Below are 27856 nucleotides of genomic sequence, written 5' to 3'. Positions count from 1 at the left end.
TGCCGCAGCGAATTTTGAACCTTTAACCACTTCTTTGTCAGGGTGACACACTAAACGACAAATGCGGATGCTGCTGTATAAGATAATTTTTCAAAAAACGAAATTGTGAATGTAAAAACATCCGTCTAGAAATCAACCGAAACACAATGCCATTTTCACGACAACTTTTACATATTTTCATGTATATTAAAGTGTAGCATAATTAAAGGATTATAGTACTAGACTGTCGTATTCAAAACAGGAAACGAAACAAACGGATGTGCTTAGAGCTGCTACTTGGGTACTCTAGTAGCTTATTGTTTTACCGTATACATCAGTTATTTAAATGCAGTATATTTTGGCTTTGCTTTCTAATTTGAAGACGTATAGCCAATGCAGGCATATATGTCGAATTACTGATATCAGTACCGGTGAAATCACGTACAGATCGCATTGATAACAGAGAAGGAAAAACAATCACATGAACCACTTAGTAAATACTTCGCTTAACGAAATATAACCAACTAGGAAAATGGCAGTCAGATTTTTTATTCTTGCTTATTTCGCGATGTTTTCAGAACTTGGTAAGTACGATCTTAACTTTATAAAAACTGTGTTAGAATATTCCATTGGGATATGTGTTGAAATGCTAATGATTTTGCTACTTCTGTTAATGAAACTAATGATGATGTTGATGACGATGACGATATTTTTGTTGTTATTGATGATGATGATGATGATGATGATGATTATGCAGTTGTCTGCCCTTTTGATTATACCTGACATGTCATTTTTTTATATAGATCAAATCGTTTTTAGTTGCCTGCCTTTAATTCATGCCGTCCTTTTCTTCAAGACCTTTCTTAGTTTGTTTTCAAGGTCAAGTAATTTGCCTATTTTACCTGCGCATACTGTATATAATATCCAATCTAATAAAGAAAGCGGAAAGAACCTACCCGACTGTTTAACAAGCAGAAAAATTCTGTATGTATTTTAAATTTAATTGTTATTAGTTTGACTTGGAGGCAAATATCACGACACTCCCGTGATGATAATAATATTTTATCATCTTTTAGTGAAAGAAATGTATGTATTGTCAGAATAAAAGATTTATTTGTCGTTTGTAAAATTTCTTTTCATTTTATTGATTTTTCCATGCGGTTTCTGCCATCGAAATTGAATACGTCAGATCCTGAAAAATAACAATCACTGACCTTCAAGCTTTCGATATTTTTATAGATTGTACGGAAACAGACGTATTGTCACAAGGAATGAATATAAAAGAAAATTTATTTTCATTTGCGGATTATTAGGAACTTTTTTCAAACGAATCTTCGATATCTTTTGTCAAGACCTTGTGATTGCCCTGTGATGATTCGTGCTATGAATTGGTGTGATGTTTTACACGTCCAGCAAAGGTTCATGGGTGCGATGTTTTACACTTGACAGCTAGGGTTTCTCGATGTGATCTTTTACACTTCCAAGATAAGGTTACTGGATGTGATGTTTTACACTTCCCAGATAAGGATTATGGGTTTGATGTTTTACACTTTCCAACACAGTTTCATAGGTGTGGTGGCCCCGAGTGGCCGAGTGGTCTAAAGCGCTCTCCGTTACGGATCAATGCCATCTCATATCTGTCTGCGCCGGTTCCAGTCTCTGATTCAGCCAATATGGGTATGTGAGAAAGCTTGCCAGTAGCTTCTCGTGGGTCGGTGGTTCTTTCTGGGGTATTCTCGGGTTCTTCCTCCACCATTATTACTGTCCGCCATGTATAGCCTATCGTGTGCTGAAATATGGCGTTAAACCGCACAACAACAACAACAACAACATCATAGGTGTGATGTTTAACACTTCTGAGCTATGCTTCGGCTTCGGGGTGGGATGTTTAAACTTCCCAGCTAGGGTTCTTTGTGTAATGTTTTACACTTCCGATCTAAGGTTCATGGGTGTGATATTTTACACTTCCTACATAAGGTTCATGGGTGTGATGTTTTACACTTCCGACCTAAGGTTAATTGGTGTGATGTTTTACACTTCCCAGATATGGATTCTGGGTGTAATGTTGTACATTTTCCAATACAGTTTCATAGGTGTGATGCTTTATACTTCTGAGCTAAGGCTTCAGGATGTGATGTTTTACACTTCCCAGCTATGGATTCTGGGCGTGATGTTTTACACTTCCGACGTTCATGGGTGTTATGTGTCATAATTTCGACCTAAGGTTCATGGGTATGACGTTTTACACGTCCAAGCTAAGGTTCATAGGTCTGATGTTATACACTTTCCAGCTAAGGTTCATGGGTGTGATGTTTTATATTTCTGAATTAAGGCTTCAGGGTGTGATGTTTAATACTTCCCAGCTAGGAGCTCTGGGTATGATGTTTTACACTTCCCAGCTAAGGGGTCTGGGTATGACATCTAAACTTTCCAACAAAATTTCATAGGTGTGATGTTTTAACACTTTTGCGCTAAGGCTTCGGGTTGTGACGTTTTACGCTTTCCAGCTAAGGTACATGGGTGCGATGCTTGTCACTTCCCAGCTAAAGTTCATGGGTGGGATGTTTTGTACTTTCTAGCTTAGGTTCATGGGTGTGATGTTTTGTACTTTCCAGCTTAGGTTCATGGGTGTGATGTTTTACACTTCCCAGCTAAGGTTCATGGATTTGATGTTTTACACGTCCCATCTATGGGTGTGATGTTTTACACTTCCCAGCTAAGGTTCATTGGTGTGATGTTTTACACTTCGAAGCTAAGGTTCATTGGTGTGATAGTTTACACGTCCCAGCTAAGGTTCATTGGTGTAATGTTTTACATTTCCCAGCTAAGGTTCGATGGTGAGATGTTTTACACTTCCCAGCTGATATTCATGGGTATGATGTTTTACACTTCCCAGCAAAGGTTCATTGGTGTAATGTATTACACGTCCCAGCTAGGGTACATTGGTGTGATGTTTTAACTTCCCAGCTAATGTTCATGGTTGTGATGTTTTACATTTCCCAGCATAGGTTCAATGGTGTAATGTTTTACACTTCCCAGTTAAGGTTCATTGGTGTGATGTTTTACATTTCCCAGCTAAGGTTCATTGGCGTGATGTTTTACACTTCCCAGTTAAGGTTCACTGGTGTGATGTTTTGCACTTCCCAGCTGAGGTTCATGGGTGTGATGTTTTACACTTCCCAGCTAATGTTCATTGGTGTAATGTTTTACACTTTCCAGCTAAGTTTCATTGGTGTGATGTTTTGGACTTCCCAGATAAGTTCATTGGTGTGATGTTCTATACTTCCCAGCTAAGGTTCATGTGTATGATGCTTGACTTTTCCCAGCTAAGGTTCATGGGTATGGTGTTTTACACGTCCCAGCTAAGGTTCATTGGTGTGATGTTTTACACTTCCCAGTTAAGGTTCACTGGTGTGATGTTTTGCACTTCCCAGCTGAGGTTCATGGGTGTGATGTTTTACACTTCCCAGCTAATGTTCATTGGTGTAATGTTTTACACTTTCCAGCTAAGTTTCATTGGTGTGATGTTTTGGACTTCCCAGATAAGTTCATTGGTGTGATGTTCTATACTTCCCAGCTAAGGTTCATGTGTATGATGCTTGACTTTTCCCAGCTAAGGTTCATGGGTATGGTGTTTTACAAGTCCCAGCTAAGGTTCATTGGTGTGATGTTTTACACTTCCCATCTAGGGTTCGTGGATTTGATGTTTTACACGTCCCAATTAAGTTTCATGGGTATGATGTTCTACACGTCCCAGTTTAAGTTCATTGGTGTGATGTTTTACTTTTCCCAGCTATGGTTCATTGGTGTGATGTTTTACACTTCCCAGCTAAGGTTCATTGCTGTGATGTTTTACAATTCCCAGATACGTTCATTGGCGTGATGTTCTACACTTCCTAGCTAAGGTTCATGGGTATGATGTTTGACTTTTCCCAGCTTAGGTTCATGGGTGTTGTGTTTTACTCGTCCCAGCTAAGGTTCACTGGTGTGATGTTTTACACGTCCCAGCTAAGGTTCATTGGTGTGATGTTTTACACTTCCCAGCTAAGGTTCATTCGTGTCATGTTTTACAATTCCCAGCTAAGGTTCATGGGTGTGATGTTTTACACTTTCCAGCTAAGGTTCAGTGGTGTGATGTTTTGCACTTCCCAGCTGAGGTTCATTGGTGTGATGTTTTACACGTCCCAGCTATGTTTCATGGGTATGATGTTCTACACGTCCCAGCTAAAGTTCATTGGTGTCATTTTTTACACTTCCCAGTTACGGTTCATTGGTGTGATGTTTTACACTTCCCATCTATGTTTCATAGATTTGATATTTTACACTTTCCAGCTTAAGTTAATGTGTGTGATGTTTTACACGTGCCAGCTGAGGTTCTTGGGTGTGATGTTTTACACTTCTCAGCTAAGGTTTATTGGTGTGATGTTTAACAGTTCCCAGATAAGTTTATTGGTGTGATGTTCTACACTTCCTAGCTAAGGTTCATGAGTATGATATTTGACTTTTCAGAGCTAAGGTTCATGGGTATTGTGTTTTACACGTCCCAGCTAAGGTTCATTGGTGTGATTTTTTGCACTTCCCAGCTGAGGTTCATATGTTTGATGTTCTACACGTGCCGGCTAAAGTTCATTGGTGTGATGTTTTACACTTCCCAGCTAATGTTCATTGGTGTAATGTTTTACACTTTCCAGCTAAGTTTCATTGGTGTGATGTTTTGGACTTCCCAGATAAGTTCATTGGTGTGATGTTCTATACTTCCCAGCTTAGGTTCATGTGTATGATGCTTGACTTTTCCCAGCTAAGGTTCATGGGTATGGGGTTTTACACGTCCCAGCTAAGGTTCATTGGTGTGATGTTTTACACTTCCCATCTAAGGTTCGTGGATTTGATGTTTTACACGTCCCAGCTAAGTTTCAAGGGTATGATGTTCTACACGTCCCAGTTAAAGTTTATTGGTGTGATGTTTTACTCTTCTCAGCTAAGGTTCATTGCTGTGATGTTTTACACTTCCCAGTTAAGGTTCATTGCTGTAATGTTTTACACTTCCCATCTAAGGTTCATAGATTTGATATTTTACACTTTCCAGCTTAAGTTAATGGGTGTGATATTTTACACGTCCCAGCTAAGGTTCATTGGTGTGATGTTTTACACTTCCCAGCTAAGGTTCATTGATGTGATGTTTTACACTTCCCAGCTAAGTTTCATTGGTGTGATGTCTTACAATTCCCAGATAAGTTCATTGGTGTGATGTTCTACACTTCCTAGCTAAGTTTTATGGGTATGATGTTTGACTTTTCCCAGCTAAGGTTCATGGGTATGATGTTTTACACGTCCCAGCTAAGGTTCATTGGTGTGATGTTTTACACTTCCCAGCTAAGGTTCACTGGTGAGATGTTTTACACTTCCCAGCTAAGGTTCACTGGTGAGATGTTTTACACTTTCCAGCTAAGGTTCATTGGTGTGATGTTTTGCACTTGCCAGCTGAGGTTCTTGGGTGTGATGTTTTACACGTGCCAGCTAAAGTTCATTAGTGTGATGTTTTACACTTCCCAGCTAATGTTCATGGATTTAATGTTCTACACGTCCCAGCTAAAGTTCATTGGTTTGATGTTTTACACGTCCCAGCTAAGGTTCATTTGTGTGATTTTTTACACTTTCCAGTTAAGGTTCATTGGTGTGATGTTTTTCAATTCCCATCTAAGGTTCATGGATTTGATATTTTACACTTTCCAGCTTAAGTTGATGGATGTGATGTTTTACACGTGTCAGCTGAGGTCCTTGTTTGTGATGTTTTACACTTCCCAGTTAAGATTCGTTGGTGTGATGTTTTGCACTTCCCAGTTAAGGTTCATTGTTGTGATGTTTTGCACTTCCCAGCTGAGGTTCATGGGTGTGATGTTTTACACTTCCCAGCTAATGTTCATTGGCATAATGTTTTACACTTTCCAGCTAAGTTTCATTGGTGTGATGTTTTGGACTTCCCAGATAAGTTCATTGGTGTGATGTTCTATACTTCCCAGCTTAGGTTCATGTGTATGATGCTTGACCTTTCCCAGCTAAGGTTCATGGGTATGGTGTTTTACAAGTCCCAGCTAAGGTTCATTGGTGTGATGTTTTACACTTCCCATCTAGGGTTCGTGGATTTGATGTTTTACACGTCCCAATTAAGTTTCATGGGTATGATGTTCTACACGTCCCAGTTTAAGTTCATTGGTGTGATGTTTTACTTTTCCCAGCTATGGTTCATTGGTGTGATGTTTTACACTTCCCAGCTAAGGTTCATTGCTATGATGTTTTACAATTCCCAGATACGTTCATTGGCGTGATGTTCTACACTTCCTAGCTAAGGTTCATGGGTATGATGTTTGACTTTTCCCAGCTTAGGTTCATGGGTGTTGTGTTTTACTCGTCCCAGCTAAGGTTCACTGGTGTGATGTTTTACACGTCCCAGCTAAGGTTCATTGGTGTGATGTTTTACACTTCCCAGCTAAGGTTCATTCGTGTCATGTTTTACAATTCCCAGCTAAGGTTCATGGGTGTGATGTTTTACACTTTCCAGCTAAGGTTCAGTGGTGTGATGTTTTGCACTTCCCAGCTGAGGTTCATTGGTGTGATGTTTTACACGTCCCAGCTATGTTTCATGGGTATGATGTTCTACACGTCCCAGCTAAAGTTCATTGGTGTCATTTTTTACACTTCCCAGTTACGGTTCATTGGTGTGATGTTTTACACTTCCCATCTATGTTTCATAGATTTGATATTTTACACTTTCCAGCTTAAGTTAATGTGTGTGATGTTTTACACGTGCCAGCTGAGGTTCTTGGGTGTGATGTTTTACACTTCTCAGCTAAGGTTTATTGGTGTGATGTTTAACAGTTCCCAGATAAGTTTATTGGTGTGATGTTCTACACTTCCTAGCTAAGGTTCATGGGTATGATATTTGACTTTTCCCAGCTAAGGTTCATGGGTATTGTGTTTTACACGTCCCAGCTAAGGTTCATTGGTGTGATTTTTTGCACTTCCCAGCTGAGGTTCATATGTTTGATGTTCTACACATGCCAGTAAAGTTCATTGGTGTGATGTTTTACACTTCCCAGCTAATGTTCATTGGTGTAATGTTTTACACTTTCCAGCTACGTTTCATTGGTGTGATGTTTTGGACTTCCCAGATAAGTTCATTGGTGTGATGTTCTATACTTCCCGGCTTAGGTTCATGTGTATGATGCTTGACTTTTCCCAGCTAAGGTTCATGGGTATGGGGTTTTACACGTCCCAGCTAAGGTTCATTGGTGTGATGTTTTACACTTCCCATCTAAGGTTCGTGGATTTGATGTTTTACACGTCCCAGCTATGTTTCAAGGGTATGATGTTCTACACGTCCCAGTTAAAGTTTATTGGTGTGATGTTTTACTCTTCTCAGCTAAGGTTCATTGCTGTGATGTTTTACACTTCCCAGTTAAGGCTCATTGCTGTAATGTTTTACACTTCCCATCTAAGGTTCATAGATTTGATATTTTACACTTTCCAGCTTAAGTTAATGGGTGTGATATTTTACACGTCCCAGCTAAGGTTCATTGGTGTGATGTTTTACACTTCCCAGCTAAGGTTCATTGATGTGTTGTTCTACACTTCTCAGCTAAGTTTCATTGGTGTGATGTTTTACAATTCCCAGATAAGTTCATTGGTGTGATGTTCTACACTTCCTAGCTAAGTTTTATGGGTATGATGTTTGACTTTTCCCAGCTAAGATTCATGGGTATGGGGTTTTACACGTCCCAGCTAAGGTTCATTGGTGTGATGTTTTACACTTCCCATCTAAGGTTCGTGGATTTGATGTTTTACACGTCCCAGCTAAGTTTCAAGGGTATGATGTTCTACACGTCCCAGTTAAAGTTTATTGGTGTGATGTTTTACTCTTCTCAGCTAAGGTTCATTGCTGTGATGTTTTACACTTCCCAGTTAAGGTTCATTGGTGTAACGTTTTACACTTCCCATCTAAGGTTCATAGATTTGATATTTTACACTTTCCAGCTTAAGTTAATGGGTGTGATATTTTACACGTCCCAGCTAAGGTTCATTGGTGTGATGTTTTACACTTCCCAGCTAAGGTTCATTGATGTAATGTTTTACACTTCCCAGCTAAGTTTCATTGGTGTGATGTTTTACAATTCCCAGATAAGTTCATTGGTATGATGTTCTACACTTCCTAGCTAAGTTTTATGGGTATGATGTTTGACTTTTCCCATCTAAGGTTCATGGGTATGGTGTTTTACACGTCCCAGCTAAGGTTCATTGGTGTGATGTTTTACACTTCCCAGCTAAGGTTCATTGGTGTGATGTTTTACACTTTCCAGCTAAGGTTGATTGGTGTGATGTTTTGCACTTCCCAGCTGAGGTTCTTGGGTGTGATGTTTTACACGTGCCAGCTAAAGTTCATTAGTGTGATGTTTTACACTTCCCAGCTAATGTTCATGGATTTGATGTTCTACACGTCCCAGCTAAAGTTCATTGGTTTGATGTTTTACACGTCCCAGCTAAGGTTCATTTGTGTGATTTTTTACACTTTCCAGTTAAGGTTCATTGGTGTGATGTTTTACAATTCCCATGTAAGGTTCATGGATTTGATATTTTACACTTTCCAGCTTAAGTTGATGGATGTGATGTTTTACACGTGCCAGCTGAGGTCCTTGGGTGTGATGTTTTACACGTCCCAGCAAAGGTTCTTTGGTGTGATGTTTTACACGCTCAAGCTAAGGTACATATGTATGACGTCTTACACTTTCCAGCTAAGGTTCATATGTGTGATGCTTTACACTTTCCAGCTAAGGTTCATGGGTGTGATGTTGTACACGTCTGAACTAAGGTTCATGAGTGTAACGTTGTACACTTCCCAGCTAAGGATTCGGTGTTTAATATTTTACACCTTCCACGAAATGTTCCTGGCTGTAATGTTTTACACTTTAAGCTGGTTGCAAAGATATGGATTCTAGAATAGAACGTACTAGTTCTTTTTTTAAAAAAATCAAATTGAAACATCCTGAAAAATTAATTTGGAGAGTGAAGACGTACACATGTGCGCTCTTCGTTTTGAATACAGTGCGTGATATCTACATGACTAGGAAGTGGTTATAATGTCATTCAAAGAACTGTTACTGTTAGATCATAATTCTTTTGCTTTACTCAACATTTCTTTGCTGCACATAGTATAGCATGCATAGGCCTTCATCAGGGCATTTTATGAAGTTGTTTCAGTTTATTTACCTTATTCATTGTCCTTTTTCATGTATCGCATTACATAAAGGACCTCAAACCATTGTTTGACACAAATATTCAAGCCGGCTTAGCAGAAGCGTGGCAGTAATTTTCATGCATCAGAATCCCAAACCATTTTGTCTTTTTAGACTCGCATTGAACTTAGCTTACAGTGATATAAGTGTGCAATGTATATCTATTGTGTGTTCGTCCATGATTACAAAGTGTAAAGGTCATTTTGAAAACAACATATTACATAGCTAATTTTAGTCGATGATTATATTTTAATACAAATTATAATTTACCTCAATGAGAATACATTACATTGTATTCAAACACTATCTTATCTCAACGGCGATTGCAATAAATAGTCTTTTGCAATCACTTAAATAATTGTGAAAGTATCAAATCCTCGCCGTGCACACCATTGATTGCTATTTTGTTTTAATACGTATGAAATTAGTTAAAAATAGTAATAATATAGTTGAAGAAATAGAATTGCTTTTGCAAAATTTAATCAGCAAATCAGTTGAAACCATTTCTAGTAAACTTATATCATAACTTGAAAGCTGGTTATCAATCCACCAACAGAAAGTTTTCCATTCGACATAAGTACATACTAGGGTTGCAAAAGATTCCGTGCTACGGTATTTACTGATGCTTTTGTATCTCAGCTATACAGCGAACAATTTCGACTCACTTGCGATGTAATTTTCTGATGATACTTCCCTTGAAATTTATGCTACGCACCCTTCGCAAGAACAAACGATTATAAACAAATGATCTTGAAGTCTTAATGAATGTGGAAATGACATGCTTTCTTACCTGTGTTATGTATATTTAATTTTCATTGTTTGTTGGGATTTTCTAATTCGTTACTTGCTGTGAATAATTTTTTGTACTTGATCTTAACCAAATTGAAGTTCACTGTGTTCCTGGCGACATGTATTTGGAAATCTCTCCCATTATCAATCTCGCAGAAGGGCTTATCACCGTAAATTGATATTGCCAAGGCCACTTTAATGTCCCACATACTCAAAGACACTCATGTAGTCTTATCAAATCAGATCATTACAGAATGAATTTAGGTAACTCTCTCATGTGCTTATGTGACTATGGCAAGGAAGGTGCTGATCACTGTTTATTGTCCTTTATCTAATATACAAGGTTTTTGCACTCTAATTTTTACATAAACAAGGTCAGTAACTCTGGATTCAGCATTGATAGGTTATATGGAAATAATAATAAGAAAAAACAAAACAGATTTTGTCTTACTCGAAAGTGTTCCATTTTCAGGCAGGGAGATGATCAATAAATTATGTAGGCCACCGTGTAAAATTACTATCCAGTGATGACATTGTGTAGTGTCAGTGAAATCCCTGCTTTCAATACATGAATGGCAAAGTTTCCCATGGGCAAAGGAAACTGAGACAAGTAAGCCAGAATACACTTCTTAACTTTATGATAAATATTATATGTTATGTAATGAGCTGTCGACATTGCGGTAATGCGCAATTTACATTTGTAAAATATAAAACATTGGTTGATAGTGCAATGGATATTATATTTTTGATGTATTTTTAATGTTTGATTTGATTTCAGGATTGGCATTAGACATTTTGTTGACAGTGAACCCGACACAAGTGGAAGCAAAGCGTCAGGAGGCTGTTGTGCTGGATTGCCAAGGGAACACAAGAAATGTGTTAGAGTACATCTCAAAGAAGGTCAGCTGGAAGCATGTTGCGAATAATGGAACAATACACAAGATAACCACTGGATTTTACTTGGATGACGGAGCAGATAAAACAAAATACGACATTCAACATGGAATCTCAGAAAATAGTGATACCAATTATTCATTCAAGTTGAAAATTTTCAGTAAGATATATATATATATATATATATATATATATATATATATATATATATATATATATATATATATATATATATATATATATATATATATATTCTCCTAAGTATCCCACATGTATCACAGTATACAAATATAGATAGATGTGGCAGAATAAAGTTGTTGTTATAATGTTCTCTTTGTGAAAAGGGACAAACCAATTCTTTTAATAAGTAGTTTTCTATTTCATGTATGAAATCCACCCAATCACTTTTTGAAAAGAAATTAGATTGTTACTTTCACTGCTTGTTATATTTATACTAATTCAATCACAAACTACTAAAGCAAGAAATCTTTAGAAATCTGAATGTTAATTTCCATGCTTAACTGTTTTATTAATTCACTGAAAAATGCAGCAACTTCAGTCTGATCAAAGGTTAAGATACATACATATATATATATATATATATATATATATATATATATATATATATATATATATATATATATATGCAATAACCTGACAACAAACAGGACATCTTACTAAGAGTCTTTTTCAAAGGCAAATACAAAACATAGACAAGACAAACAAATAAACGAGAAAAACGGTTATGTTTGAGAAACTTTACATGGGTGTTTTTACAGCAATTAAGCATTTTAACTTTATTATGTTGCAACTAGTTTATTTCAGCTTGTTGCTGATACTGGTAAATACTTTTACTGACCCAGAAATCGATGAGCCATCACAACATCTGTTATTTTATGTAAATTTATATTTGGCTATAAACCATTAAAAATGTATATATACTAATGTGCCTTCTTTTCCCAGCCAGCCTTACAAGCTACTGTCAGCTGTTGGCACATTGTTATATTCATAACATATTGTACGGATTTGTTATTACCCACATGCATGGCAATAGATTCAACTTTATTGTGTTTCTTGTCAGACCAGCGGAAACAAGCGTGGTTCTAGTAACGTGACGTACCATATATTAATTACACCAACCCTATAATGTTTCACCATATGCACAAAAGCTAAAAAATAAAATCCGTAACAATCATATCTCTGTTCTTGACTTTAAAACTGGTACCTTGAGATTGGAAACCATGACATGAACTAACATAGCTGGATAACAATGGTAATGTAAACAAAAATTGAGCAACTACCCAGATTTACTTTACTGATCGTAGACAAGAAACGTTTATGGGATGGACTCTTGCCTGATGTTCATATGTCTGTAGGCACATGTTTGTTGTTGTTTGCACTCCTAAATTACTTGCAGGCTTGCGATGAAACGTTATATACACACATTCATCACAAGGTCTAGTTGAAACTGTCCAGACATGCAACATGTCATTGCAGCATTATCTTGAAAACTTTCATATTGCTACTTCTGAATGCATGGTTTTATTTTAAAAAAGCAGCTTTCACTAAGATACGTTTCATGATGTCTAGTTAGACCTAAACATAAATGGTGCTGATCTGATGTCCAATATTGCTGACACGTCAACTTTGTTGTAAAAATGTTCTTATTCCTACTGTAACTGAACATATAGTCATATCAAGATGGGTTTGCATCATACACCTACTTATAATATATTGTTAGTCCTGAATGAAAATGGTGCCTCTCTGACCTCAAATATGGTATATGAATGAACATATTGAAAATCTTGTCACTAGTTCTTTTACAGGGATGACTTATCAACATGGAGTCTTTACCTACCTTCCAGTAGTGTCTAGATTCTCCTAAATGAAAACCGTGCCAATTTTACATCCAATGTCCCTGCCACAGTTGCGAATTTGAAATTTTTTCAAGTTAGAATAAGTAGATGGTTTTAACTCTCTGCAGTGAAAAAAAAACGGTCTTATCTTTAATTCATGGAACTACCTTTCCGACAGTAGATCATCAGTACCCAAGATTGTGGGATTCTTGGTTTTCACATTAGTACTTGAACGTTGCGTATCTTTTATTTTGGGCCTTTACAGCTTTTACCTTCTTTGAGAATATTATAATTTATTCTTCGGGTACAAGTGTGAAAGCATCAAATAAAAGAAACAATATATAATAAAAATATCATTTTAAATATTTAGTCTTGGTACTCCTAATTGTTCAAGCTCGACTCCCATTTTATAAGATGGGATCGCCATCTTCATTAGTTTGAAACACTCGTAAACTTAGTTCGTCCGTTTTTATACCCTATGTGTGCATCTTTATGATCTTGAAACTCAGATCCATCCTTTATTAGTGTAAAGATTATTTTGGATATTGTTCGGTTAATGGACTAATTAAATCGGATGAAATAAAGTGCTACGAAAGGAGTCTGATTGTGTAGTTTTGCTACTGATATCTTATTTTAGTCTTGTTGTTCCTTTCAAGGTGTAGTCGATGATGATGATGGAAAATTCGTTTGTGAAAACGAAGACAGCAACTTCACACTACTCAGTTCTAAAGAAGTTCGATTCATAGTCGTACGTAAGTATTGAGAGACATAGAATAGTATAAACCTAGATGTCAGCTTACCAGGATGAGTTATTGTTAGGCCGATATTTGTGGGAATGAAGACATAACAGTTAATGTTGACGTCTACAGTTTAAGGTTTGCTTACGGTTTTAATTTAACATTTTGCATCGATGTTTGGGGTAAACATTGTATTCGATTATGTTTTCTAAACCCGCGGATTAATTTGTTTCTAAGGATGAATCATAAGGCTAAAGCAATTCATTCTGTTAGATAGTTGTCCACCCCTGTCGCCTTGGGGTCAAAGTCACAGTCATAAAATATGCACATACAGAACTTTGTGGAAACACCGTTATGGTGTACCTGTCGCTGCTATATTATCAGCTTTTCTGCACCAGGTTTGTACAACAGTTTTAAAGGTCAGTGGATAGTTAATCTCACGGAGTCCATTATACGACTTTACGGTAACAGGAAGTTTTAAATAAGTTTTTCTCAGTTAAAATAGCTCGTTATCTTTGGTATCATAAAAATCATCTGCAAACGAGAATAAAATAAATTCCAGTGACTCATCAACCAATATAAACTCAAATGGCCCATCACAACAAAGTACTGAGCCAGCCAGAGATGGGCCACGCTCTTTGCGCTGAAATCCAATAACATCAAATTTCAAAAACACTTGTCAACTTCCTTAATAGTTTCTTCTTCGATGTTTTTACTAACAGTGTCTAAGATTGCTCTCGGTGTTTGCGTTACCGTTCTTCGCATCGTTATAATACTGTTCGTTTATCCATTGAAGATTAGTGTTTTCGGATGTCGTGTCTGTATTAATGGCCCCAAATCATTAGTTTAATTAGTCCGCTTTTAGATATCCTCCTCATCATTGCAGATAGAACAAGTCTCACTAACATCATCAAAACTTTCAATCGCTTCAGACCCAGTGGTCGAGGTATTTCTCTCCTGCATGTGTACTCTTTCATGCACAATAATCTGCAGATATTTTTAAATTTGTTTTTCATAAATCTCCCGAGTCCATTTCCTTCCATTTCTAAGGTCACTTCCGATTTTGTCAATTTACCTGTCTCTGAGGATACACATACTATCTTTTGTGCCTCTTTGATAAATCTGCACGATGCATTCAGTTGATAAAGCGAGCCCAGTTTATCTGTTACACTTTTGACGTTACAGTCATTTCGGAATATAATGCCACCGTTAGAAACTTCCATGAATTCCTTCAAAATAATTTGTGAAACGATCTGCTTTTTGCCATTTGTTATACCATGGTAGTTTCTTTAACATGAAAGGAAACTTGTTTTTTTAAGCTGTGCTTGTCTGAATTGGATCTCTAAATTGTTTGACAAACAACTATTTCTAAGCATGGATTCATGTGAGGATTATGGTCGATTGATATCACGTGGATCAGATTCAAATACAACCGATATTGACCTTACAACCATCAAACAGACTCTCATTTTCACATTTTATCCCAACAATGACTAGGTTGTCTCCCAATTACCAATCCCTGTGTTGACAAGCTGAATGAAACTTCTCCTATTTGGCATTATGAAATTGTCTGGTATAATACGTGATATCCTCTCCCATAACGAGGCCAATATTACAATACACCAATAGACTATTTCCAGCATATTCGCCAAAAGTAATCTTGTATATCCTGCACTTTTGGCAGATTCTGTAATAACCTGAGCAAATTCGGTTTGCGTATCATGATTTCGCTTTGAATTTTTATTGGCAGGCCGAGATAAATATCGCTAAAGTAAATAAAAGACAACTTGTTTCTCACCGAATTTAGGGATGATCTGCTCTGATTTGTGCACTATGTTCTTATGAGCTATGAATATCACTGACGCAACTAACAACAGAAAACTGGTTATCGATCAAAGAGTTGCTGCTACAGTAAATTCAGTCATTGCTTGGGTTTGTAGTGTGTATCGATCGGTACTGTAAGCTAACAATTTGACAATTTAATTGCTAAATATGCATTGTCACATATGGGCTAAAAAGTAATGGGGGTAGAATCTATGGTCTGTGTCAGGGACCCAAAGGGGCTAGAAACGGCAAAAGTCCCACTTTACCACTACTGGAACATCCTGGCGCACAATTTGTCCATAATGGATCACGTGATCCTTAAACAAACGTCACGACACCAATCGGTAGCAGAGTCAACTTTCTAACTGTGGTGAAGATCCTTGGTTAACTGTAAAAATGAACAATAAGCTGTCCTTTTATGTTAGTCTTAAGAAAGTGGTCCACCAATGCAGGATCTCTACTGCTCAGCTCATCTTGGTATCTACCATGTGTCCCCTAAGCATTGTGCAGTAACATATTCAACCTGTTGGTAGATTAGTGTATGAGATTACCACGGAAGAGGAAACTTCTGTTTTAGCACAGAGGATCTCTCTTCCACTACAGCTCGTAGTTACTCTGCCATCACGTATGGCATATCTTCAGCAACGAATCTTTCAAGACCAGATTTCGAACACAACTGCCAACTGCATCATTTAGGCTATGGAGCATTCTACATCCAGGGTCTACAATGCAAAATGTGGAATATTTAGTGATTGATGCAATATCAAACGTGTTGAACCTAGATCCAATCCATTTGTAGTGAATGTAAGGTTATAGAACTTTAATTTTATATCAGACCTGTTGGTTCATCACTCTCACTCCTAACTGGTAAATTCAACAATGCTGTAGAAGCAGGTAATGCATTAGTAGTGACCGTGGTGGTAAGAGATAAATTTAATTTTAATTGTGTAATGCATACCTGTTATGCTTGCAAATATTCTCACCTCACACCTACTTCGTTCTGATATCCTCTCCTTGATGTTTAAGTCAGAAGAGGAGGGCATTCCATATTATGATCATGACTAAGGAGTCAGCATGGGATCACCTTCTTTGCAACTATTGTAGCTGTGGCCTTTTAATGCTAATAGGAAGTGGAAATACTTAGCTTGGACTGGCAACATAGGGTCGCGGAAATGTAAAGGTAATGCAATAGCAACAAGTACGCTTTACATAATCATAATGAGTTTTATCTCTTACCACCACCACCATGATAATGAGTTGATATGAAAATGGTAGACGTTAATAATATTGCATGTGATGCCAGTGATATGATGCCAATTTGGATGAAAATAGTGGCAATTTCTTTTATAGGGAATTTCCATTTAAGTTGGGTTTTTTTTGTGATTTTGACTTCATCCAAATTAATCGAGTGTGTGATGACTGGATATATATTTCTTCTCTTACTCCGATATTGACGATGATAAAGATTCTGATTGTTATCAAGCCAATTGGACGGTTGTGCGTAATTATGCTAGTGAAAAATCTTTGTTTGGACCCTAAGTATCAATAACACAACACATACATGTGCGTGTGTAATATTATGAAACACAGTGCTGTAATATTATGAAACACAGTGCTGGTTGTTTTTACTGTTGAGTTATAGGACGAAGTGCCACTGCAACATTGTATTATTTTATTCGAGCATTATTAGGTTTAAACATCTAAATGTCGTAGATTTGCCAATGCCTTGAATGCCATGTTGGATTACAGTATCGAGAAGATACTGATTGGTTCAAGAAATGGAACTGAGTACTCTTCCTGTGTGAAAGAGAATCTTGAAAGGTTAACATCTGTTGGTTGATCCTGTAATGCATTGAGTTATATGATAATTCCATCCCACCTACCCACCCCGTAACCAATTAACATACCCGTTAATAAAGTTTTACATCTCTGTTACTGTCAAGTAATTGCACACTTGGTTCAAAAGGCCAGTCAAATCTAGATCTATATTGGTCAACAGCTGGCAGATCAAGCTGAGGATAGATATAATACTCACTTCTATGGTGGGTACATAGCCGATTTAAACTATTGCCACACTGATGTAGGAGTTTATAATCTTCACTGAGATCAGACCGGTTTGAGCAGTTGTCAGTACTGTAGAATTTCATGTATACACAAACTTAAATAGTTGAATTTTATGGGTTGACGTCAAAAACATTACATTAATTTCCTAAACATTTTATCCTTGATATGTCCATGAATTTCTTCAGATGTATATAAGGAAATGCAAATAACAAAAAGGGAGACCAAATCCCTTTTTTCAGTAGAGGATTGTTTTATTTACAAACTGTTATAATATAATTAATAATTAAACATATGGAAATAAAATCGTGTCGATCAAATAACACTTAACAATAGTATTTAACAAAGTAGCTTATAGAGAAGGGTCACTTACTGTGCGTCAAAATACACCTTGAAAACCTATGGAAATCTCTGACAATTTGCTGATAATTATTTACAAACAACCTCTCTAGAGATGTACACACCACAGACATAACACAGTATACATTTTAGCAAACTCTGCATTATAGCCTCTCACCTGAATCCCAGAATGCATGTCATTATGTTGATTGCACTGAACTTCGCTAACATAACACCAAAGGTTGTTATTGTTTTGGGTTCAACGCCTTTTACTAGCACATGATAGGCTATACATGGCATCCATTATAATTTGTGGAGAAAGAACTCGGGAAAATCCCGGTAAGAGCCACCGACCCACCGGAAGCTACTCGCAACTTTTCTTACGAAACCAAAGGTCAGAAAGCCTTTGTTTATTTTAACTTCTAACTAACGCTGCACACTCTCAAGCCGGGCTAACAATGTTTGTAGTGATTAGCTTGTATCTGTCTAGATCACTATACAGATTCATGATGCTTACACACTACTGGCAAATGTACAGCATGAATACAGTAATTAAAACCGTTAGTACTTCCTTATCTTTCTAATATAGTGGAAAATGTTTCGCAAGAAAAGCCTTCAATTCACGTAAAAATGCTGTCATATTGTGGTTACGGTTAGCTAGGAGAATTGTCAATTAGCAGTGTTTTCTCACATGGTGGGGTTATCACAGGTTAATATCTTAGTGACTGTCATGTTACAATTTATACAAATGTGTCGAAAGGTCCTTACTATTTGTGTAAACTATTTTTTCTTCCTTAATCTTGCAGATCCTGTAGAAAAAGTAGCCATTCATCTCCTATCTATCACGATGGATCGTAAAATGCACTCTGAAACACAAACCTTACAAAACAGTGAGGTCCATGAAGTAGAGGAAGGAGATTATGAAGTTACCTGCATCGCTGAAGGCAGTAATCCTAACCCAAAAATGACTCTAAAGTTCAATAATGATTCACAACCTGTTGAACCTAACGTGGAGAAATCTTTTGTAGGCAACAGGCCGTCTTTTAAAGGAAGTCTTAAAAAAGTGTTGTCTTTGAGTGCAGATATAGATGATACGCAGACAATCGAGTGTTCGGGAGGAATTCCAAGAAAACAATTCCCTGATAAATATGCAGGGTTTAAACTGAAGGTCTTTGCAGGTATGATGCAAAATGTAATGTGTGTGTGTGTGTGTGCGTGCGTGTGTGTGTGTGATATCTGGATTTTTAACGTAACTTTACAATGTTTCAGTCATATTGCTACAATGCCTGCAATGTGAAAGTTTATAGTGATGTCTAGCACTGAGGCATCATGCCGCAGACATGTAGCAGGAAGTCCCACCCAGTCACATTATCCTGATACCCGGTTGACAAGTCCTAACACTAACCTCTTAATGCTGAGTGCCAAGCGAGGCAGCTGGAATGTAATAGGCAGATTCTAATGCAAAAGAGGCAAAAAGAAATGCCACTTCTTTAATTTTTGGATACAAATGTTTCCCAGGGAAAGCTAACTAAAGAGAAAAGTTCCCCAAATATCATTTAATGTTGTTCAGATTGAGGTCTGTAATGGTACAGACTTTGCAAGGTATTCGTTTACCTGCTAAACGAAAATGAAGTGGAAAAGAATGTAGAATGAATGCAGAGAGAAACAAGAATGAACTCAATGTAATTCGGTAAACACACATACAATTTCACAATTATTGTAGTTGCGGCTATGTTTTGTCTAAAATTCGGTGTTGTCTTTTGCACTTCATGCATTTGATTTTTCATTCAAGCCAACCTTTCTTGAGACACACTATGTCGCTTACAGTTATCACTCTTTTACACTCAGAATTAGCGAAAATGAAATGAATCGAAACAATGGTGAAAAGTGAGATACCTGCAAAATCAGAATGCAGTTCTGAGACCAGTACTGAACAATGAAAGATAGATTCCATGACAGTGTGAATTAAAAGCAGATTTGGTAAACGTGTCTGCTTCAGTGTCTGTAAATGAGCTCTAGGCAAACTGCTTCAGGATTAAAAGATTTTATCTTCATATATACAAATCAATGTTAGCTTGTTTTGCAAAGTTGACATAATAATACCAAATGTTTAAATTGTAGTGGTTACCTCGAAAAGTGCATGAATTCGAAAACACTATTTTTCTTTAAAATGTACGTTCAGTTAGATTCAGATGCATTTCGTTGAAAACTATTATTTGCTGACATAAATACTTCAACTGAAAGTAAAACTTGTGTTTTAAAAGTTCGAATTCCAATTTTCCTAGAACTTGAATTCCATATTCGAGAGCTTGCATACGCAGTATTTCTTGAGCATGATCAGATTGAATTTGGGGCCAGAGGTCAACGTCATCATAAATCCAAATTAGAAAAGGTAATTTTTTCAAAGTCACATACAAAAGATTAAATTTAATGAGACCCACTGGTCAACAATTTCCTGAGTCAACCTTGCCTTCTTGCTGGGACAATAAAGAAGTGTCTACTTGACCTAGTAGATACGTTTGCTCTGTATGCAGCTGATATACATGTCATGTTACCTATATTACTTCATACGCATAGACATGTTAAGTGGATGACTAAAAAAAGTTCAGTATGGGCTGGATTGCAATGCAGTTTTGAACCTGCGACCTCTGGATTCCACATTTGACGATCTAGCAAGGGAACTATCATGCTTCCATGACATGCAATCAAACCTCATGTTTCATTAATCAATCCAAATTATTTTGAAGCTAGGTTCTACGGACAGTCAGCAGTTTTCATATTGTTTAGGGGCATGGTTGTGTCTAAGGAACAGAAAAACTGGAACCAGTCTAATACTATAAACAAATCACGTGCTGTGAGCTACAATGACCTATGTTAGTAGGTATGAATAACACCCGCTAGAACTGTCAGAATTTTACAACATGCCCAAGAGCATGCAGTACCTTGTTTTAAATGGAACAATTGCATTAGAATTGAAAGATTTCCACAACTCTGCACTTAAGACACATTAGTGCATCTGTTAACATAACACAAATTGGTAACGTATATTTTTCGTATAACAATCCCTATTTCATAATCATTTCGCTCCCATGTTCTGTCCATTGGGTACAGTCATAAAATTTGTTGGCAATTCAAATAGAGGTTGAAAACGCTTGATAGAAGATCAAAATATCAAGAAAACGTGGATTGCATTATATCAGGCAGGGAAATGAAATTTTAATAGGGTTGTAAAGGCTAGTGAAATTTCAGTTCATGCTTTACTAACATAATTATCACAGGATTTTCTGATTTCATATTCACCACTGGCCTCTTACGGACCCTGATCTGTTGGCACACAGCGTGTCAACAGAACTGGTTACCATCTTTGCTATAGTCAAAAGTCATTGATCGACCTTTCATTTGCTATTGACTCTTTTCATTTATCCAGTTGAAACTGTTTTGAACAAGTTATCTCTTGTTGGAAGAGTCACTGCTCACAACATGCAAACTCATTCGACCAATTACGGAACCCGCCTTGTAACATGGTAGGTATTCATCATGTTTACATGCCGTCACTTGAGAGAAAACCCTGTCTTAATGGATTAAACTGGAAAACTGTGCACACAACTCCCAGATATCTTCTTTTATAAATTTGGCAAGTAAAGTAATTGGATCCTCGTATAATGTATTTTCATCGATTTGTCAGTGTTGAGCACTGTGTCAGTTGATTTTCTATTAAAAGGATGGATGTGAAATGAAGTCGACATGGCTTGCAAAGATTATCTAGATGCATGCGACCATGATTGTGATGGTTATAAATCAATAAATATTTTGAAATTCCGTTTCTTTATATTGGCAACACTTTATGTTCACTTCATAAGATTAGACTGAAACGTGTTAGCAGCACCCATGTATTTTATATATACTCTTTAAATACATACCTTAAAGACAGAAGTTTAAAACCAGTCTTAGCTGCATGAGGGGTAGAAATCATACGCTACATCGAAATAACGATTTTTCAAGTAGGTGGAAGGTGTTTACTTGTGTTGTAGTAAAACTTCAAGTAAACGAATGATTTTGGTACATTACTTCAGATAGGCGGTTACCTGTTCCCTTTCAGAGTGTAGCTTCAGCCTTTAAACAAAAAACACTCTGTCAGTTCATTTGGAAGAATTACACGAGCCGTCTTTTCCATGACAAATTCAAAAATATTGCATTAGTGTTTGCCATAAATCTTAATCATGTTTGTTGCCTAATATATTCGTTTTTCTTCCTTTATAAGTGGTTCCTGAAATAGAATGTGACAATGTATATGCACCTGTCAATTACCGGAAAATAGAACTGACATGCAGACTCCACAGTATACGTTCCTTGGACTGTAGATACATCAAATGGGTCGATGGCTCTGATACCTTTATCATTTACCCAGGAAACAAAACCCACAATTCCATATATGGTACTCTTATAGCACGTTGTAATGTAAGTATGCACGATTGAGTCTGCCACATTATTCTTTTCCATCTTTCTGTAAGTTGCCTAAAATATCCTGTTTCTAAATAGGACACCCAGACGGGGTCAAAGAGATAAATGATGTTTGACCCTCGTATATGATATCATTTGTTATCATATTGTGTGTTGAACTCTTGTCCATGATTGTAGGTTATATGGGTCATTTAGCAAACAACATATGACATAGCTTACCTCACTACGTGCACGAACAGTCGATCCTACTTTCAGATAATGTAAGCATTTGAACATTGCCTTTCAACTTTTCGCTGTGTTCATTTCTAATTTGAGGCGATAAATTTATTTAAATTATTCATTGGATTTATAATGTGCTTGCTAATTTCTTTTAAATAAAACACAACTTTGGGATTATAACGAATTCATTCAAGAACAGTCTGAGTTACAGCATTGTGATGCATCAAGACTGTTGGAACATTATTACATTCAAGGCTACTAACACATCAACACATTTAATAATGGAATTCATTCAAAACACGTTTATCGGACTTGTGGTGTAAATTTGAGGATAATTTGGGATTTTATTTATAATATTATTTTGGGATTTTTTAAATTTTAAATTTGCATTTTGGTAAATCAATTAATTGTTGGTTTTGGTTTCTTTGTTACTTAGCTTAAGGCCATTGAGTTGTGACATTGTGAAGGAATTCGTGTGTGCAATGATCGGAAAAACGATAAAAATCCACAATTAACCTATAAAAATCCACAGTTAAGTATATATAAAAACCTGGATTTAATTGCAATCTTGTTAAATACAGAGTCAGAATTCACCATCCCAACCATGCCATCCTCAAATAAAACTATGCTATCTAGTTTCAGTGAATATCAATTTCTGAAATCAATAAAACAAACCTACTTGCTGATACAATATGAAAATATTTCAGAAATTGTACAGTAATTATATATATATATATATATATATATATATATATATATATATATATATATATATATATATATATATATATATATGAATTTCAAGGGCATGCTTTTGTTTGGGGGGTAGAAATCATTAAACTTGGAAAACCTTGACCCAACAATAGGCCCACACAGCTTCTTACGTTGGCATTACAACCATTAAACATTGCGTTCCCAATGTTGGCAGTTGAAGGATGGTGTGCCATTGCCCTAAGAGTTTATACCTTATACATATCACGTGGCTATCTGCCAACATTGGCCAGAATAGGTGTGATGTTTGGGTTAAACTTTTCCTGCACTTGCTTGCTGCACATAACGTGCTAACTTTAAATTTTGAATGGTTTGATGAAAAATATTTTGTAGAGGTGAATATCTCAAGACAAGAAAGCATTTGCTGTATATTTTTTCTAAATACCTGTTGCCAATATTGAGCCAATAAGCACATCAAATATTCAACAGAAACAGTGAAGTAATCTCAAAATATTATGTAATAGCTTTGCTGTATACATTTTGGAATGTACAATTTGAATTAAATGCAGTCATCCACAAACGGAATGGGTATATAATCATGCCCTCGAATACAGGTCATCTGCTTCACAGTTTGTATGCATACAGCGGATTAGACAGGCAATCATGCCTTCGAGTACTGGTCATCTGTTTCATTGTGTATACATGTAACGGACTGGACAAGCAATCATGCCCTCAAGTACAGGTCTTCTGATTCATAGTGTGCATATTTCCAAATGGGTGTTAGTAAGTTCTATCTCACAAAACCTTTCGTAGACTTCAATTTACACAATAGTTTGCGAAATGATTCCAACATATTTGCCATATTAGCTCACCTTCCCTTTTTTCGGTTGCAAGTCCGTAAAGTTTTGCTATTTGCAGCTCTTCAAAAACCACTTGGCCATTTTTAACCAAACTTGGCGAATAGCATCCTCCATAAAGAGCTTTCAAATTTTAAGGAACAATGCCGATCAACCAAAAAATTATTCCTAACAATGGAAAATCCTCTTTACAAAATCAATCACTGATCAACGTGATCAGAATGAAAGTATCCTCGAAGAAGGGTTTGAAAGTTTCTACTAGTAATACCGATCTTACATCAATAGTGATTCTGCTAACAAACAATTACCAGAAATCTTTTAAAGTTCTATAAAAAAAATTCACTTAACAGAATGAACAAATCTGATAACTTCCTAGTGTGAATGTCACTTAGATTGAGGCCGATGATACAGATCGCTGTTACGAGAAATTAAAACAGATGTAAACATTTTTATCTGAAAATACCGCTGATCCGAATTTAACAAACATTGGCAGAAATCATCCTGGTATACATTCATTGGACAAATGATGACGTGCCATTAAGTATGGATAACTATGTAATATAATACAGAAATTTTGAAACATTGGTTTCATGTCATAAGCAATATGCAGCGCTATAACTAAAAAACGTTCCCAAAACAAATTGCCCCATGTCGTATTTTCGTCATGACCAACTGATGTACTTCCATTAGAGATTTTAATATGGTAGATGTCAGCCAGATAAGCGTCTTAGGCCAACTTCAGCCTCATATTTTACTGGAAATAATGACTATACTTTTCATCATCATATTCAGAACAGAGTGAAGAATATCGATATGTTAAAATGAAATAGGACAAAAATGTAATAATAATACTTTTTTATTCGAGTAATACTAAATATATTTTTGTTGGATTTTTTTCTTCAAAAAATATCAACTCTAACAAAATCTGTCTTCCATTATATATGGTACGCTGAATATTAATTTTGAAAGAATGTTCAAGCTTCGCTAGCAATACAAGTTCATTTTCTAATCCAATGACCATTCTACCATTGCCAATGAATTGTTTTCTCGTCCAATCATTTTTCACATACCAGCAATAAATCGTTTTCTGTGATTTTGTTTTTAAATTTTATTTGGAACTAAACTTCCAGGTTGGTATATTCTTCATTACAAACGAAAGAAAATGTGTAATAACTTAGTAGGTAATTTTTACAGCCGGTTTAATCTCCTTATCTTCTTTGTTCATGACGTTAGGTTCGTTGCTTTCTGTATTGTAGTATGTTACTCATGAGAATGGAACAGCAACAGTCACGACCACCTTGATCATTGAGTTGGTTCAGGACATCCACTTTCATACAGAGTTTCTTGTGGAATATTTCTCTGGTAACCATAGCTACACGCGTTCTGTGCGGCTCTACAAGAAAGGTTACTATCACTAGTTTAATGACATTTATTATTACCAATAACACTATATATATATATATATATATATATATATATATATATATATATATATATATATATATATATATCCTTTTGGAAAGATGAAATGTTTCTATGATAGCAAAGCGAATTGTTTGAAACTGCAATGTTTGTATTGTTCCTAAATTTAGAATAGCTAAAATCTGCAAATTATATTTGACTCACTTGATATTGTCCTTCCACAAGATTTCAGTAACATTGGTCAAGAATTTCAAGCTAATTTACTCCAAAGAATGTTAAGTTTTTCAATTTCGATAGTTTATTCTTTGATTTTCATAGATGCTAATAGCTGAAAGCAAGCAAATGTAAATATATTGGCAAAACGATCAGACATTTGTCAGTAAAACATAGTTAATATTGATTTCACCTCCGAATAGTCTGTTTACGGTATGGTTTGTTTTCGGTAGCTTTGGTAGTAATTCACCTTTATGACAGTAGCTAGTTGGTATATAAATGCGACAACATGGCTGATCTAGCAGTACCAGACTCTTTATCAGTAATAAGAAGTCTCCGCCTCTTTAGCAGTAACCTGCCTGAATATTTTTGAAGGTCATTTTACGGATTAAGATAGTTTGAGTGAATTCAGTAAGAAATAGAAGAACACAAAATACAGGCTGTGAAGCATGCAAGCAAATTACTGACACGGTAAATGACCTGACATCAGCATGTTGGATACTACACCCTCTGTGCAAATGGCAGCAGTTTTACCATTACAAGAGCCTTAACTTTAAAGAGTATGAATTCTTCTGATCTTATTGAAGCGAACGTGAACAACACACCGTAAATTCATTTTCCAAGCCATTTGGATTATTATATTTTAGATGCAGCTCCATGAAGCATTCATGATGGCATTTGAAGAAATAAATGCAATAGGGGTGAGAACATCAATATTTTGGGAATCTACATTCCACAAGATATCAAAAATCTCAATTTGATAAGAAAAAATTAAAGAAAACGCACAAGGTCTTCTTTGATTTAAAAGATAAATATATACCCTTATTTATCTCCGTTATGTAGTACCTGAACATTAGTAATTTAAACGTGCTATTATGAGCAAGGAAAATAAAAACTTTTCCTTGATCGACCTAGATTATTCAAGTAGAATTTAATTTTAAAAAGATGTTTAAAACTGACCATATTGAAAAGGACGATTTGTATTATGCGTTTATAGACAAATGACCAGACATACCGAACAACACAATTATTGTGTCAACTTCTTCTGATTGTTAATTAGCTCATCTGACCTGTAATACTTTAAATTGTAGCATCAATTATCAAGATAACGTAGTTCTTTTGAAGTCTGATTTTATTCTTAAATTACTTCTGAAATATTTTCATTAAAACATTGATGTCTTCTCATTTTACAGAAGTAAGTACAGCTATTTTAGTGAAGCCACTGGGTGTTCTCTGTACTCTACTTGCTTTATTTGTGAGACGAATCAGCATGGAGGTATAATCCAACAAGGATAGATAGAAAATCTGAACATCCAGCTGTATGGGTAATGTAGAGATGAACACGAAATTTGAATAAGCCCAAAACAGGAATGGATGAAATATGGACAGGATGTTATGGACAGATGTAATTCAAATTGTACTTTCGGCGACAAGATTTCAAATACAATGTCCTGCTTTTACTATCAGAAACTAATTGGATATCTCTTGTATTGATTTTTGATGGCATGTGAAAGCACAGTGCGTACTAAAATTATTAACCTTGCTACCTTGTGAAAGTTTATGTATTCTGAGTCTATTTCAGTGGCATCGTTGTCTTTCTGGCACTTATGGAGTATATAGTTATTGGGGATATGAGGCCAATTTACACTCAGTTTCACAGGCAGAGATCACTAATTGACACTGAATTTAAGAGGCATAGATCATTAATTCAAAATAAACTTCACAGACAGTTATTAAAAACTTCCTTACTAATCTAAGCATTATCTCATTTGTTTTCCTTGATTCCAATACGTCTTCTGCTAGCTGTGTGTCAGCTGGTCTTAAAAAGAGTCAAGCAATTAATAAGCACATGGTAGAACTGAATAGGCACAACTGTGACATCTAAGCCCGTTTGTGGAGATTAATTTATATTCCGTTCTATTCCTAATGGACTTGCAGAAGTTAGCGTCTCGGTCTGTTTTAGCTTAATAAAAATCTGACTTTCAGTAGCACAATGGATGATCAGTCTTGCTACCCCACTAGCATTCCGTATTTGCAATGTAGCCGAGCGGAATCATCAGTAATTACAAAAACAGGAGAGAAAAATTCTTGGTACATTTTGCATACACTTTACCCAATCCCATTTAATTTTGTTTTTACAAACCAACTAGGTGTCATAAGTTGCCATGATAAAGATTTAATCATTTCGACATATTGTCCTGTATTGG

At 36.1% G+C, this 27856-nt stretch overlaps 1 protein-coding gene across 1 annotated transcript; it reads left to right on the top strand.

Annotated features, from left to right (window-relative positions):
• Positions 1-341: 341 nt before the first annotated feature.
• LOC149776507 (uncharacterized) lies at positions 342-27401 on the top strand. Its single transcript, XM_089940947.1, has 7 exons — positions 342-563; positions 10834-11109; positions 13462-13557; positions 18573-18944; positions 22028-22224; positions 25271-25418; positions 26843-27401. The coding sequence occupies exons 1-7, from the start codon at positions 512-514 to the stop codon at positions 26929-26931; spliced, it is 1230 nt and encodes a 409-aa protein (XP_089797073.1). The 5' UTR covers positions 342-511; the 3' UTR covers positions 26932-27401.
• The last annotated feature ends 455 nt before the right edge of the window (positions 27402-27856 follow it).

This window comes from Sinohyriopsis cumingii, chromosome 18 (genome assembly GCF_028554795.1).
Source record: "Sinohyriopsis cumingii isolate HCF-2022 chromosome 18, ASM2855479v2, whole genome shotgun sequence".
Classification (NCBI taxonomy): Eukaryota; Metazoa; Mollusca; class Bivalvia; order Unionida; family Unionidae; genus Sinohyriopsis; species Sinohyriopsis cumingii.
This window is presented reverse-complemented; position numbering and strand designations above follow the sequence as displayed.

Bases quoted from the DNA above. Each gene is read 5' to 3' on its own strand.
- LOC149776507 (XM_089940947.1), top strand. From the start codon at position 512: ATGGCAGTCAGATTTTTTATTCTTGCTTATTTCGCGATGTTTTCAGAA. The intron at 13,558-18,572 runs GTAAGTATTGAG...TTAATCTTGCAG, and splicing joins AGTTCGATTCATAGTCGTAC to ATCCTGTAGAAAAAGTAGCC. The intron at 22,225-25,270 runs GTAAGTATGCAC...TCTGTATTGTAG, and splicing joins CTCTTATAGCACGTTGTAAT to TATGTTACTCATGAGAATGG.